The sequence below is a fragment of the Macrobrachium nipponense genome, chromosome 12 (assembly GCF_015104395.2).
Source record: "Macrobrachium nipponense isolate FS-2020 chromosome 12, ASM1510439v2, whole genome shotgun sequence".
Lineage (NCBI taxonomy): Eukaryota > Metazoa > Arthropoda > Malacostraca > Decapoda > Palaemonidae > Macrobrachium > Macrobrachium nipponense.
This window is the reverse complement of record NC_087205.1, coordinates 45,525,627-45,542,476: the sequence shown is the minus strand read 5'-3', so window position 1 is coordinate 45,542,476 and position 16,850 is coordinate 45,525,627. Positions and strand designations below refer to the sequence as shown.

At 37.1% G+C, this 16,850-nt stretch overlaps 1 protein-coding gene across 1 annotated transcript in view; it reads right to left on the bottom strand.

Moving 5' to 3' along the window:
* The window catches only part of LOC135224511 (uncharacterized), a 475,768-nt gene that overhangs the window by 402,637 nt on the left and 56,281 nt on the right, over nucleotides 1–16,850 (bottom strand). Inside the window, exons 4-5 of the mRNA XM_064263554.1 lie at nucleotides 11,941–12,048; nucleotides 11,649–11,784 (exon numbers count right to left, since the gene is read on the bottom strand). Of these exons, the coding sequence (XP_064119624.1) occupies nucleotides 11,649–11,784; nucleotides 11,941–12,042 (238 nt within the window). The 5' untranslated portion in view covers nucleotides 12,043–12,048. The remainder of the gene's footprint in view (nucleotides 1–11,648; nucleotides 11,785–11,940; nucleotides 12,049–16,850) is intronic.

Here is a 16,850-nt window from a genome sequence, read left to right as displayed (position 1 = left end):
TAACGTTGTATTCTACATGAAATTGCCCACATTTTCATATAAAAACTTTATGTAATGGCTAATTTAAAATGGTGAAAACATTACGAACATCGGACGAAATAATTTATGATTTTTTCGGAAGAGTTACCGTGCGGACGTAAGGAAAAAGTTTTTTTCATAAATTCCCCATAAATCGAAATACAGTGCTAGAGACTTCCAATTTGTTGCAAAATGAAGGTAAATGATTGAATATTACTAGAATATAAGAGTTTTAGCTTACAATTGCGTTTTTCGACCATTTCGGTATCGACCATTTCGGTAGAGTCAAAGTTGACCGGAGGTTGAAATTTTGGCACTTATCGTTATTTATATGAAAATATTTCAAAACTGATAAAAGCTACAACAATGAGTTGTGTTTCGTTGTATTCTACATAAAATTTTGCACATTTTCATATATAATACTTCATATAACGGCTAATATAAAATGGTGCAAAAATTATGTCAAAGTGACGAAATAATTTCTGAGATGTGTCACTAATGCTTTTTAGTGCGAGAAGAAAGAAATTTGCGCTTGCGCGCCTGGGTAACGATTGTAAACAAAACAATGCTTTGATCCGTATCAGTATCCCACAAGGCACGTGATTCAAAAGTTTTCGCCTATTAGGCCTACAACTATATTTTAGCGAATTTTTAAAAAAACTTTATATTGACGTACCATACGTCCAATCGGCACCCGACAGACAATTTTCGTCAAAGTTTAATACGTCCAATCGGCGTTAAAGGGCTAGTTACCTTCATTCATGAGACGTTCTTTGAACAATCTATCAAGTACGTTCACCTAAGAACCCATTATGCTCTTCAAGCTACAAGCTATCTTCATTTAAGAGCTCGTTTTTTTTAACCATCTATTAAATATGTTCACCAACGAACATACTTAGTTACCTTCATTTAAGAGCCCATTCTTTGAACAATCTACTACTACTTACATTCACCTAAGAACCCATCACACTCGTCAAGTTACTAGACTAGTTCTTTTAAGAACCACATAGAAAGTCTCACAGGACACTCTATTCCTAAGGCAGGAAAAATTAGCAGAGAAAGGACGGGAAAGAAAGTAAAGAGAAGTGGAGAAGGAAAGTAAAGATCTCACGTGCTACAGACCCCAACCCAGTCCTAACTCACCCAAGCCAACACTATTATGCCCATATGGGCTGAACCCGGGTAAAAGAAGACCTAAAAAATTATAAACTCGCTCCAGCAGAGGTTTCTTTGCTCCTGGGAAAGCACCTTGTCAGCAAGGGCATAATCGTGTTCCATACCCTTGCCCAGGAGGACAAGGAAAACTTGACAAGGTCCATAAGGCCATAACTAAGGCCTATGAAATAACCCTTGAATGATGGAAGCAACGTTGGCAAGGTAGGCCAAAAAAGGCAGGTCAAACATGGTCTAAGTGGGCATACTACAAAGATGGAGCTCTCTGGTGTTGGCTGGAATCCTTGGTTGCTGCCACCACTGTAGAAGTAATTGAGCACGTCAAAATCGAAGACTTCCTGTTCTATGGCCCCTCAGCACTTTCCCACCTCCGCCAAATAATGGACATCATACAAAGAAGCCTATGTATGGCCATTGTAACATAATAGTGCACCCCATTGAACAGTGCTGTCTAAAGGCTGAGAATCACCCAGCAAATTCCTCTAGGTCTCTAAATGGGATAACACCCAATGGCACCAAGTCAGGCCCTTGGGTAAGTAATAACAAGCCTCTTCCTTCTAATAGAACAATGCCCAAGAGAGACTACAGCAGTGACTATTGCAACACTTGCAAAGTTTATGGGCACTCCTACCAATGGGCAGAATGCCTAGCAAATCAGCAACACTTGCCATTAGCCATTAAGCCCTCCAGCCAAGGATCCCATATGTGTGGCACCTCCTAGAGGTAGTTATCCCACATGTCAGGTCACAGCATTTGGTGATACTGGCACCCAAATCTCCCTCATACGGGAAGACAATGTCCCCCACGGAGCCACCATTGATTGACGAAACCTTAACACCCTTGAGGGTATCAACCACAATTAAATGATACTCCCCACAATTAAATTGAGGGTCACTAGGCCCCACTACAATAAGCTCTACACACTTGCAGTAGCAATTTATCTTCCTGGAGGTTATGACCTCATCTTTGGAGAATATCTCAAGTCCCCTTTTAAAATTTGACAAATCAAGAGTCCTAACCTTTCAAACCATTCACTGAGAGTGAAAGTTCCCCATAAATCTATAGCCCATAAATTCACTAATGATAACTTTTACACTGGCTAAAATCGAGTGGACCTCATCAGAGAGTTACTTGCAATCTTTACTTGAAGGGTGCATGTACTGCCTCTCTGTCTCTCACATGAGGTCTTTTAATATATATGCTCATAAATATACCAAGGGTTGCTGTTGGTTTTAGCTCTTATCTTTTATGATAGTATGTCAGTTACAATTGTAATTTTGCAAAAAAAAAAAATGGCAAAGAAATATTAGAAAAGACATGTACAATTAAAAAAAATTACTGCATTTTTTATCTCAGTAAATCTACATAAATATTTTACAACAATATACTCGGAATTTATTACTGAACTTAGATAGTTCTTATCTGTTATGATATTGTATGACCTTTGATTATAATTTTACAAAATAAAATAAATTTACTTATTAGGGAAAACCTGTTCAACTTGGTAAAATTTACTACTGTCTTGTAAAAGAGGCTCTACAAGGGGTTGTAAATAGTCATTTTGAAGTTCTTGTAGAAGGTAGGGACAATTTTTTCCTTTTTTTTCTACACCTTGTGCATTTGCATATCTTCCTCTTTCCATTGATATATGTTTTTTTTTTTTTTTTCTTTAAATTGGCCGACCTCAGAGTTTACCCTGCCAGGGGTGCTGCATATTGGTTTTCTAGCCTATCTGTTAAGAGTTAACCAATTTAACTCTTGTCCGGCCTTGTCCAAGTGCCAGTACCAAGACGCACCTTAGGAATCCAAATCTCTCCCAGGCCATCTTAAGGATCCTGGACAGTGCCGTGTTCCATCCATCATGGACTTTGAGCCCATTCCAAATCTGATTCCAGTTGCTGGACATACATTAGTGCCAGAGCATGCATCAAATCTTCTACCAGGAGATCCCAGTACAGATTGCATCAATCTGCCCAGCTTGGCCCTGCTACCAGTGCCATTCCAAGAGTCACATCCAATTTTACTAGTCCTCTCCAGATTCTCATGACCACAGTGGAAGTTCACCCCAAGACGCAGCCTCAAAACCCGTGTATGGGCCAGTCACCTCCTCAGTAGGGACTTTTCCACATCTCAACTGGCCAATAAACCCAAGGAACTGTGGCGACTAGTGTCCAAGCTTGCGAGGCCTGCCCTTGTTCAAGTTGTTGCAGCAGCTGGAACAGATGACACTTGCATATCTTCTACAGACTCGGTTCCCCCTGTCTCTCAATGAACTCAAAATACCAGCCTTGGAGAGGCCCAAGAAAGAAAAATCAATGGCATACAGATTTCAAGCAACCTACGAAAATTGATGAGCTCTCCCCACACTAGTGACCATTGCCATAGTGCCTAACTTCTATCTTACAAAGAACTTGGCACCTGTACTTAGTTTTATGATTTTAGGCACCCATAATTTTCAGTACCATAACTAGCACTGTGCCACCATTCAAATTTCGTGGCACCAACCTAACATAGGTCCATGAGTACTTCGTCATACTGCCTTATAAAGGCATACTATTAGCAGTATGACTGTGATTACCAGAGCTAACATTATTATTTTTAAGTACATGATTAACCTTGGGTTTTAAACCTGTACTAATCCTAAGATTATTTTACATGTTTACTTAAGTTCATGACATGGAATACTTCTTATTTCGAATTTGCTATAAGGCTGCTTTTAGAGTAATAAATTGAGAAAAATAAGAATTTAAATGGCAGCAGAAGTCTTTCTGCGATAGAGTAAAGCTTAAAATAAAATGAGAATAATTTAAATTGATGTACTCTCAGAATTTATTTTAGAATTTAATCTCACATAAAGGGAATGTAAAGAGGAGACATCGATTGTTCAGTTAAGTTGCCTTGATTGTTGACAATTCCACCCAATTCAAGGTGAAATTGTCAACTTGGTAGAGAAGTTGTAGAGAGATACCCCTCTTAGCAAGCCACCTCAACTGTCAACCTTGCTTTTAAACATAAGAGACCTCATTTGTTGCCACACTGATACCTGACGGAGGAAGAGTGTGAGAAATTAGTCCATTCTGTTATTCCTCTTAATTCTCACCCATTTTGGTAAATCTGTTCATCTTTCTGAGATCTTGTGATTGCCTTAAAAATACACTTTTCAGACAAAACAACCGGAATCGAAGCCTGTTCAAGGTTATATTGCGTCTAACGTCACCAGACCAGGAACACACACTGACTCTTGCTAAAGAAAATGGGAGCTCACAGCCATCTTGTAGCCTAAGGCTAGACGATAGTGACTTTAGTGCCATCTTAGAGAAGCAGAAAAATAATCTCACAAAGTTACAAGAAGCGGTGCACTGTCGGCAGAGATCTCGGAACCAGCCCACATCTCCTGTTGGAAGCATTGTCTCTTTTCAAGCTCCTGCATTGAAGGCAATGTCACGATTTGAGGTTATTTTCAATCTACCCACGTGTTATGCATTCGTATAATGTATTCCAATTCCTTTTCAAAGTGTGCTTTCTTACAACACTCTGACTGAGTCAGCACAGTGTGTAAAATTAATGTAAGCTATTTCACATTCGTATCGAGTTATTTTTTGCGCCTTCAGTGTAGCCTCAATTCAATAGAATTTGCTATTTTTCCCCCATGTAATTATGAGTCTCTCATTCACAGACTGAGTTCTACCCAATGGTGTCCCTTGTCAAAAGGGTCATATCATAAATCTTCAGTTTTTTTCAAATTCTGTTAGCGTGTCTGTTTAACTTCCAATCTCTTCTGATCTGAGCGTTAAACTGTAAATATAATTGATTACTGAAGTAAAACCAAATTGTTTATCTGAAATTCTCCATAGATGAAGTAATGCCTTCAGCCCATTCCTAGTCTTTTATGTTTCCACCTGCCCCAGTAATTGCAGTCAGATCCATTTTTATAAACTTAAGTCTTCTGTTCACCAGTAGTTGGGACACAAGAAGTCGCCAAGCAATGATACGTAAGTAAAGGTTATATATATATATATATATATATATATATAGTATATATATATAAATATATATATATATATATATATATATATATATATACATATATATTATATATATATATATATATTTTGTTCAAGATTTTAAGCCAAAACCAAGGAAAGTAAGGTCTCTTTTACCAGTTTCAGTCACCCTTGTCTATATGCAAGTTGCCCCTGAAGTGAAAGCCTCCATTTTATAGAAAAGCTTATCTTCTTCTCCCATTGGTTGTTGGAATCTAACCCCCCCCCCCCCCCACACAGGGACTCTGCGGATCTTACTAGAGAAACTTTTAAAAGGGACAGGAACCAGCGGTTCACTCTCAGAAGAACTTTAGACCTAAGAGAGGTCAGACGCTCCTGCGATCTCACACTGCAGACACCGCTTCACCCCTTTCTGCTCCCCCCCCCCCCCCTCCCCCCCCCCCCCCCCCACCAACTGTCTCCTCTGGGAAGTCCCAAGCCCAGGATTTCCAGGTACTGTGAGAGTAAATTCCAGTTCACCAAGATAATTGCTTTGCATTTGTCTGTATTTCATTTTCCATTTTTCCAAGACAATTCTACCACCCCTCACTCCTTTCTTTAGCTTCTCATTCCCCCCATCTTGCTTGAATGCTTGTGGTTACCTCCCCTTGATAGAGTGACTAGTTAGTAAACATTCCCTTGTAAATTCAAACAACAAAATAGTTCTCTTTGTGTAAATTCCCAGTCATTTTCTTCCATCCCCTGAGTGGGGCCTGTAAATAAACTTTTTGATTGAAAAGAAACGTTACATGTGTTAAATAGTTCGCCCATCATGTGCCGCCTCCCCCCCCCCCCAACACCTTATGCCAGTGTCCATGTCTTTGCCAAACAAACACCGTGCCTGGTTGTGGTAGAAATTGGAAACCCTTGGAGCAAGTCTTGCATTTCAATAACCCGTTTGCGCAAATTTCTGAAAACGTGTCTGGTTGCCCCCAGCCACGTGTTTCCGGTGGATCTACCAATCAACCACCTTATTAGACCCTGGACCTCTGTATATTAATGTAAATACAATGCATTTAAAACTTAAGTCCAGCTTTTATGTAAATTCCTCCTTCCTCAGTAATATCGGCCTTCTGCCATAGTTTTTTTTTCTTTGTTGTGATCTCTCGTTCCTCCATTCAAGGCCAAATTTTTCAGTGTTAAACTACATTTTCTAGGAGTGAATTAGCAGATCAGAACAAATGGCAACCTAAACCAGTCTTGTGTAATGATTGATAAGTTGGTATCACGAAAGAAACGAATCTGAATTCCTTTGATATTTTTTATGAGCAAGTGAAAGCAAGGTTTCCCAATTCTCCACAACAGGAAAAAGGTCAATTTTATTTTCTAATTATTTGTGCAAAACTATGTATTCTAGTTATGGGCATAAAATCTGGCTGCCATTATAGCAATAGGAAATAGACCACGTGTAGGCTGACAGACTAGAGCTCGAGAGAGAAATTTTAATTTTATGCGCCATTGCATAAAGCATAGAGGTTAAGGAGTAAGATTCAAAACTAAAATAAGTGTCATATTTCGTGAATTGCAAGTTAATCGCGAACCTTGCATTATAAAGGTATTTTGTTTTTATGTGAATCAATGCATTGGTCATCGTCGAGCGCTCTCTCTCTCTCTCTCTCTCTCTCTCTCTCTCTCTCTCTCTCTCTCTCTCTCTCTCTCTCTCTCTCTCAGCCGCTTGCAGGTCTAAACAGGATAGGATTTAAATCCCAAGCCATGTGTCTATTTCAAACCCAAGATCACGCAGTCACAAACTAAAACATAGATTTAAACGTAAGAGAAACGGAAACTTAGCCATAAAAAGTCCAAGTCCAACAACATGTATACAACTAAATATATCAATTTGTTGCTGTGTTTATCTACAACTTTTTTTATTATGAAGGCATCGAGTTTAAACAAACAGACTTATATTTAGAACACTTCCATTATTTGACTTGATGAAACCAGATTAAATGATATTCCTTTTAACTGTGATGAAACAAGATTAAATGATATTCCTTTTAACTGTGACGAAACAAGATTAAATAATATTCCTTTCAACTGTGATGAAACAAGATTAAATTATTCCTTTTAACTATGTCGCTACACTGGGTTAAGGATCTTACCGAATTCCAGTTAATAGGATGATCTAAATCTCTCATATGTACAAATAATGTTACTTCGCCAGTTCTCACAAAATATTGGAGTTGTTTGATTCGATGTGAAAGTGATTTTCCCATTTGTCCGTAATACATTTTATCACACTTTTTACAAGGATTTCCATATATGCAGCCAGAGAATTTTTTTCTTACTAAACTCTTAAAATTAATATTACTGAAAACAACATTCATGTTGAAGAGCTTTAAAATTCTATGAACTTCTAAAAACCTTTCATCGTACAGTAATTTGAGAATCTTATGTTTACTAAATTCAAGCTTGTCATTAGTTAAATAAAAAGTTTTCCTAGCTCTTTTCCATGCTACATCTACAATAGTCCTTGAATATTACAGATTCAAGGCAACATCATAAATAGTTGTAATCTTGGCATCAATAACCTGCAGGCTACAGACACACAGAGTCCTTAAGAACATCCCAGAGAAAACAGAGAATTTAACATTTTAATGGTAATTGGAATAACAATGAACAAAAGAGGCAATGCTAGTTGATTTTTAAAAGATTGAAAAGGTGAAATTTTTATCATTTCTATGGACTGTTACACCAAAAAATTTCAAATCAATTTCTTTCTTTCTCTACAGTAAATTTTGTAGAAGGGACTAAATTATTGAGCTTAATCAGAAATTGCAGGACATCTTCGTGAACTGGCCTAATACAGAAAATATCAACCACATACCTAAACCATATAATATTTCGGGCCAAATTCTTGGGAAGAGTTTTGTCTAAAAAAATTTCATGTAAATATTGCTAAGGACAGGAGATAAGGATTACCCATGGCCATACCAAAGTTTTGTACAAAAACTTCACCATTAAAACAAATTTCACCATCTTTGATACGTAAACCCATAAGAACAATGAGGTTTGCTACAGTTAAATGAATATCATAACTTTCTCAATCTTCCTTCAAAAATTCAAGTACATTATCTACAGACACTTTTGTAAATAGACAACTAACTAATATTAAAATCAAAATTCAAATTTAAACCTTTTAATTTGTTTATAAAATCGACATTGTTTTTTTTTACATTAGTGTTAGAAATGTTTCCTACCAAAGGTGTAAGAATTTTTACAAGCCATTTAGATAAATTATACTGAGCCTACTGAACTAATGATTGGTCTGATAGGGTTATTGATATTGTGTGTCTTGACTAAAACAATACAAATAAGGTAGGCAGGAGCATTGAGGTGCAAATTGTTTAATTAAATGGCCCAATCCCTTTAGAATGGGTTTAATTTGTTTACTAAAATGAGAGTTCACTGCCTGTGTAGGATCAGACCTCAGTTTCGTATAAAAAAAAAAAAAAAAAAAATCTTACGGGTACATTAGGGGGAGAAGACTTGTCCATAGAACAATACAAAATACCTTGACAAATACGGATGTCCTCCGTACATAAATTATGAATAAAATTTTTCAAATAGCAAAATGATTTTGAGATATCGACATAGTCCAGGCTACCGCCACAAACACCAAGACTTAATCCATATCCCAAAGCCAGTGTCGTAGCACTCACTATCCACCAGTTTGATCGACAAATTACCATGAAGTCCACGTTGGCATGTTTAGTCGAGTCGCTTTCAGCAATAAGGTTCTTCTGCTTGAATTGAAACTCACTATCAAGACGATTGCAACTCTCTCTATTTTCCGTAGCAATAATCTTGCACCCTATTCTTCCACTCCAAAGGAACAGTCTGATTAAAGCCATACCATCTGCTTCTAAGGATATTTAATGCATTATCTCCCTCCACTTTTGTGATTTTGATGTTTCTGAAGTATGATGCGTTGAAACTCGTCGGAAGGTCGCTCTCCTAAACAGAGAATTCTCCTTGGTAAAATCGACTTGGGCATCACTTGCTCACTCAAAGTTGTTTTTTACATTCGTGTTAGAAATGTTTCCTACCAAAGTGGGATAAAATGTGTTACGGACAAACTGGAAAATCGCTTTCACAACGAATCAAACAATACCAATATTCTGTGAGAACTGGCCAAATATCGAATGCATTATTCGCACATATGAGAGATTTAGATGATTCTATTAACGGGGGTGAAGCAAGATCCTTAGTCCCGTGTAGCGATGCAGTTAAAAGGAATAATGGAAGTGTTCTAAATTTAAGTTTTTTTTCTTTTCTTTAAATCGATGCCTTCATAATTATAAAAAGTTGTGGATAAATATAAGCAGCAAAAATTAATAGGGTAGAGTGGGGTAAAAGGCCCCCGGGGGGTAAAAGGACTCCCCTTATTTTCTTGCTTATTACATAACATAGCAACTTAGTCAGCTGATCAGTGCAGCAACACCTTCTGCCTGAAGCTTTCTATACCAAACAGCCATGGAACTAGAATGGGACAAAGCCAGCAAGCATTTTTCTTCTTTGGAAACATTTCATGTAAGTATGCATGCTATATCAGGGATATCCTGTGCGGACATCTTGTCAGTAAAGTCAGTATTTTAACTACAGTTACTTTAAATGAGAGCTAAGAAATATCTTGCAATGCAATCCAGACTTGAAAACTCAATTGAGGTACAGGTGGATTTAGTTTTTTTTTTAAATGGCAAGCGGGGTAAAAGGCCCACCACGCTTTGGGGCAAGAAGCCCAGGGGGCTTTTTACCCCATCTGATCAGTTGGACGTGTAACCAGTGGTGAAAGAGGACAGACTACATCTTATTTGTGCAATGAAGGCAGCTGGAGTTTGTCTTCCTCTTATGTTTATATTTGCCCATAAAAGGATGACTTCGCTACTTATGATCGGCAGCTCACCTGGATCAATTGCTAGATGCACAGCAAATGGATGGTCTAATGCTGATTGTTTCGTAGACTGGCTACATCACTTTGTTAAAATTGTTAAGCCAAGTCGAGCAAAAAAGCACATTACAATTCCGGATGGCCACCACAGTCACAGGACTTTAGCCAGAGAGAATGGAGTAATGTAAAGAAAATTAGTTTCCCTTTTTTACTTGTGTCATTTTTGTTCTTATGGAAAACTTATCCATTATTTTGTTTATTCGTGTTATTCTTGGTGCTATATAAAGAAAGTAAATTTATTTCTAATTGAGCTGTTACAGCTGTCCTGTAGAGGAGTGTCAATTTATCTCACAATTTTGCTAATTTCAGTTCCTATGAATACCAAAAAGTTCCTAGGTTTTACAAGAAACTAAGAACTCTAAGATTAATTTTTGTATATTTTCCAACATCATTATTAAATATTTTTGTGTGGAAGGTTGATTTTTTTAATTAGGAAAAATAGTCGTCTACTTTTCAATTTAAATGGTAGTTTTCATGAAGTACCACAATATCTTAGGTATGGGGCAAAAAGCCCCCACCGTGGGCTTCTTACCCCACCCATGGGGTAAAAAGCCCCCTTTGTTCTTTTTTTTCAGGTCATGTTTTTACTATCGCAAATTGCTAACAGCTTCTCATGATTATGATCGTTGATACTCCAATAACAAAGCTTTCTAGAAATATCTCTGTTAGGTCAATAGCCGAAATACTATAGACAATATAAGCATTGCTCCTTAAGGGGGGCTTCTTACCCGACTCTCCCCTATTTTTAATTTTATACATGTTTTTGGACTTTGTATGGCTAAGACTCCGTTTCTCTTATGGTTAAAGCTGTTTTAGTTTGTGACCGTGTGATTTCGGATTATCCTGGATTATCGCTTTGATTCTTACCTTTTCGCAGTTAACCCTCTGGTATTCTTTTCAACTGTATTTCATTTGTGCATCGACAATGTCTCATTAAAGACGAAACGCTCGGTAGGGATTTTGCCTATTATTTTTCCTATGGTATTCGCTTATATAATGAAGTCACGTGTATCTACTGTGATTTTTAAGCCATATATATATATATATATATATATATATATATATATATATATATATCTATATATATTATATTATTATATATATATATTATATACTCATATACCTTAGGCCTTCTTTCTCCCTCCTGGGGATGTGCCACCAGATTTTCCTCTTAACCTTGTGGCTTCCAGCGAAGCGAATGTTTGAGATAAAGTGACCTAACTCCATGATCTATAATATCATATCCATGTAACATTAAATATGGTAGGATATAAGACATTTTCAGACAGGATTAAATGTGCCACATGTTAACACAGAAAAGATCTCCAACCACTGATATATTGAGTGAATTACCGGTAGAATATGTATATTTTGACCGATATGCATACGTAAAAAAAAAAACACATTAATGAAGAATCTCAAAAAGATAAATAAAAAACTTTGAGTCTATGACTTAGGCTTACCGTCTGTTGCACAGTTGGCCTCATCTGTCAGTCCTTGGTCATATTTCCTACGTAATAATGATCTTCGCTTTCTCAACGGAACCGGAAGGAAAGATTTGTCGGCTAGATGGAATATGTGGTAGTCCCACAGATTTTGCTGTCGAATGAATTAAAAATCATTAGAACTTGTCAGCAACAATTGGTAAATGTAACTTTTAACAACCATACTACTTATTTTTCGTATTCGTAATAGTCAGTAATCTAGAGCTTTGCGTAACTTACAACAGAAAGCCATTAATAATAATTCACGCACTTGGAGGGAAGAGGAGCTTTGGTAACTTTTGTCGTACAAAAGATGAATCAGTCGTTGAGGGACTGGGTGGAATATCCCCACCTGCTTTGCTGTTAAAATCATCCCATCCTGAAAGGAAAAGAACTGTAAATTCTAATGGTATCATCTGTAACCTCATCATTGCACTATTTAGAATATATCTAACTTAAGCCTAATGTTATATCATCTACAAACAGTTGACCACGATTCAATGTAAATCATGACAATGAAGTAAACTCTGCTGCAGTTTATTTCATACATTAAGCTACTGAATTATATATGTGATCATGATTCAAGAAAATTCCTTCTTCCCCTGCTCCTTCTCTATCTGAATCTAGTTAATTGTGATCATTCCTTTGGGGTGTCTTCCCAATCCTTTTTCATGCTAAACTTAAATTCCTTCCCAGTTACTGTACATAGAGCATCAAGTTGCTTGTCCATATTCTTTTCCCATCTCCTTCTTGGTTACTTTGTACCATGAATCTAGGTTCCTTACATTTCCATCCAGATCCTTTATATTGTGAACCAAGGGCCGTGTGAAAATTCATATTCAATTCTTTCCCAGTTCCTTTGCTTGTGACAATCCCCTTTTTATTCATTATCATTTTCTTCTCTTGTGGACATAGATTCTTGTGACAATTCCTGGTCAGGTCCTTCCCAATTCCTTTCATGGAACAACTCCTTTCTCGTCCTCCATGGTCTCTTCATTGTGAATCTAGTTCCATTCGACGTTTGCTTTTCAGTTTCTCCCTCGATTCTGTTGTGACAATTCCGTTTTTAGCTCTTTCCTAAGCTTTTTTCATTATCAGCCGAGTTCCTTGCATCTATTCCTTTTCAGTTCTTTGCCTGTGCCTTTGCATTGTGAACAGAAGTATTCACCTCTATTCATATTGTGAAAACTACTTTTCCATTCCTTCCTTCCAAGCTCGTGTACATTGTAAACCTAATCCCTGATGACAATAGTTTTTCTTTTCCTTCCTAGTTCATTATCATTGTGAATTTCGTTCAAAGAATTCTTTTTTTATTTCCTACACAGTTTCTTTGTATTGTAAACCTAATTCTTTAGGCCATTTTTCAGTTCTAGTTTGATTAGAAAATTTCTTTCGTTTCCTTCCCAGACCCTTTTCTATGGGAAACTAGTTCCTATTCACAATTCCTACTCATTTTAAATTTACTTCCTTGTGGTAATTCCTTCTCAGTCCTTGTCCCGAATACTTCGACGACTGTATGCACCAGTAATTGCCGGATGTTATTGGCCTATAGGCCCATCTGACAGAACAGCTCCCAGCCCTTGCACAAGGACGACTGAATTAGACTCAACTGTGTTTTTACAATTTTATTTTAAAAATATACCGTACTCTCATTACTACACTCAAATCCAATACACAAACTTACAAAGGGGCCCTTATCGCTCTTACGATAACACAAGACTGTCACGTGGTCGCGTGGCCACGATAAAGTTCCAGAACAGTTCACAAAAGTCGTAAAAATTCACAGAAAACTCCCAACATTATCCCAAATTGAGATTGCTGACACTGGTAACCACACCACGATCCTTACTCTAACGATGGCCATGATAAATACAGATTAAATCAACGTAACTCACATCAACTCACAATTGCCTTATGGTGGAAATGAAATTGCAACCGGTTGCTAGAGCTCACCATAACAACATCTGTTTTTCTCAGAGTTTCTTGAGGGAAGGACACGTCAGGCTCTCTTCGGCAACTTGCTCCCTAGCGAGTTAATCATTTTCACATCTTTTTATTTTCATAATGACTTAATTCCTTCAAGTGAATTAAAATCTTGACAAATTAATATGTACGTAATTATTCCACAGGCTTTTGAAACTATAAACAATCATTTCAATGCGGATAATGTGTCTCGATACAGAACCATCATGTCTTTGCTGCCAATTGGTTTACATGGAGGTTTTTACGTGGGGCTCAAGCAGAAATTAGTCGCGGAAAAATTGGGCACTCATTTTTTCACAATAGTCCCTATCCAGTTTTTTTTTTTTTTTTTTTTTTTTCAAGCCTAGTTCCTTGTGATAAATCTTCTCTGGCTTCTTCCCAGTTCCTTTTCATTGTGAACCTAGATACTTCTGACAATCTTTTAATACCTTCCCACTTTCATGTCATGGTGAACCTCATGACAGTACCCTTTCAATTTCTTTCCGTTTGTTAGCAATTTCCATGCGGTTATTTCTTATTTCTTCCTTCCTAATTTCATATTATGGTGAATCTAGACCATTTGACAATTGCTTTTCTGTTTCTTCCCGGTTCTCTTTTCCCTGTAAATATGAACCTAGATCTTTTGACAAATCTTTGTCAGTTCCTTCTAAGTTACTGTTCATTTGAACCTAAATTCTCTTTTGTTCCCCCTCAGTTCCTTTTTACTGTCAATCTAGTTCTTTATGATAACCACTTATCCGTTCTCTCCCAGTTTCTTTTTATTGTGAACCTAGTCTATAGTGACCATTCTTTTTCATTTCCCTCCAGAGCTTTTTCACTGTGAATCTAATTTTGATCCTATGAGAATACAAAACTTCTTATAAACGGATACAGTAAAAGCTGGTATGGTCGCTGAAGCTTGGTAACAAGGTAATCAACAAACAGCAGATGAATGGTGGGGTTGAGACCCATCCACTCAGTCACTTTTTCTTTGGATGATTTAATATGTAGGTGTACGCACGCTCAAATTAGTTGTGACAGTTTCATGATTTTTCGTTCCTTTTCGAAGATGGAAGAAATGTTGTGTAATGACATTAAAAACAGTCATTGATATCTTTACATTATCATTTCAACGTTAAGTTGAAGGTAGTTGAACTATCCAATTTGTTGAATTTTACTGAAAACATTGGAAACTCACAAAATGCTATCAAAGATAAAAAAAAAAAAAAAAAATTATAACCTTACAGTGGGAACCATGTGACCTCATTCAAATGTCAATGTGTCATATATGAGTCTAAGAAACATACATCCCCCTCTGAGCAAAAGGCAATTATTGCAATGCATTCGGTGCAAGTAACCGTTAGAGAGATTTCAAGAAAGTTTAATATACCAAAGAGAATCATACATAGATGAACCAAATTGTTTAGAGAATGGCAAAGTTTAGGACATGGGCCTAGATGTGGAACTCCTCGAAACACCACAAGAGAGAAGGACAATACAGTAAGGTAAATGCTGCTGAGCAACATTCATTTGTGAATTTTGAGTTCTAGAGCCTCATTATGATGTTGTTGAACCAGGAATCATGACTAGATTTATGCCTACGACTGGTGTCTGATGAATACTTAGGTGGAGATGGAGAGATTTTTAAAATTACACTTGAAATTTTTGATAGGCGTTTAATGAATAAGCAAAGCTACCTTTAATGCATGGGAGATTCAGTTATGCTTACTGTTTTCTGTTTTTTTCACTGGTGTCCAGTGAATACTGTCGTGGAAAAAATTAGTGCACAATTTTTCCAGGACTGAATTCTGCCTGGGCCCTATGTAAAAAAAACTCCACGTAATCCAATTGCTGGCAATGACGTGATGGTTCTGTGTCAAAATACGTTATCAGAGTTGAAATTATCAATTTGTAGATTCAAATGCCTGTAGAATAATTACATATGTATTAATTTGTCTTGATTTAAATTCACTTAACGAGATTAAGTCCTTATTGTAGAAATTAAAAGATGCAAAAATGACTAGCTTGCAAGAGAGCAAGCTGCAGGGGAAGCACTCATGCTTCCTTCTTATGAGAAACTATAAGAACCAGACACAAAACCGTGAGCTCTAGCGACAGCGTGTTATTTCGTTTCCACCATGAGGTAATTGTGAGTTGACATGTGTTTAAGTATTTGATCTGAGTGAATCTTAGTCATCATTAGCGTAACACTGGAATTGTTGTTATCAGTGTTCATGAGTTCAATTCGAGATAATGTTAGACATGTTTTTCTGTGAATCAACCTCGTTTTGCACATTGTTCTAGAAGGTTCTCGTGACCATGCAAGCGTGTAGCACTTTCATGTTATCGTAGGGGCAATAAGGGCCCTCTTACAAATGTAAGTTTAGTATTTTATCGTAGTCATGAGAGTAGGCTATATTTTTTTAATAAAATTGTAAAAACTTAGTTGAACCTAATTCAGTTGTCCTTGTGCACAGGCTGGTGGCTATCCCTGAATTCTAACAGTGGGTCTAACAGCCGATAACATCCGGCACGTACCAGTGCAAGCTGTCATTGATTTATTCGCGGCATTGTTTTTGGTCCTTCAATTAACCAGATAGACCTAAGCGACCAGTCCCCGAACAACAACACCTGAATTATGGTCTTCAACGTTCTGTTAATGGGTCACTCACAATTGCCCTCAGACCTCCCGCAAGACAAGGGAGTGGAAATAGAGATTTACCGAAGATCAGGCAGGCTGATATCCAGTCTAGCCTTTCTGGAATAGGCGATACTACCTTGCAATAGTATATCTGGGGACTACAATCAAAGATTCAGAAATTTAAGAAAAGATGAAAAGGTAACCTTCTTGGATTATGCTTATAAAGTGAGAAGTTGTTTTAAACGATGGTGGGAGGCTGCTAAAGTTAAAACTTTTGATGAACTAGAAGAATTAGTAGTTCTTGAACAATATCCTGGGAGAATTCCTGAACATATGAGAGTCTATTTGAAAGAGATAGAGGTAAAGAAACTTGACAAGGCTGCTATACTGAGTGAAGATTACAATATAAATGGTAGCAAATGCAATTACGATGTCAAATACCAGAATAAAAAATGCACAAGTTTTAAGTTTCATCCAAGTTCAGGAACAAATTTAATGGGAAACCAAGTGATACTATCAAGAATATACAAGGTAATACACCTCAGCAAGCTAATGTGAAATCTTCATCCAATTTTTGA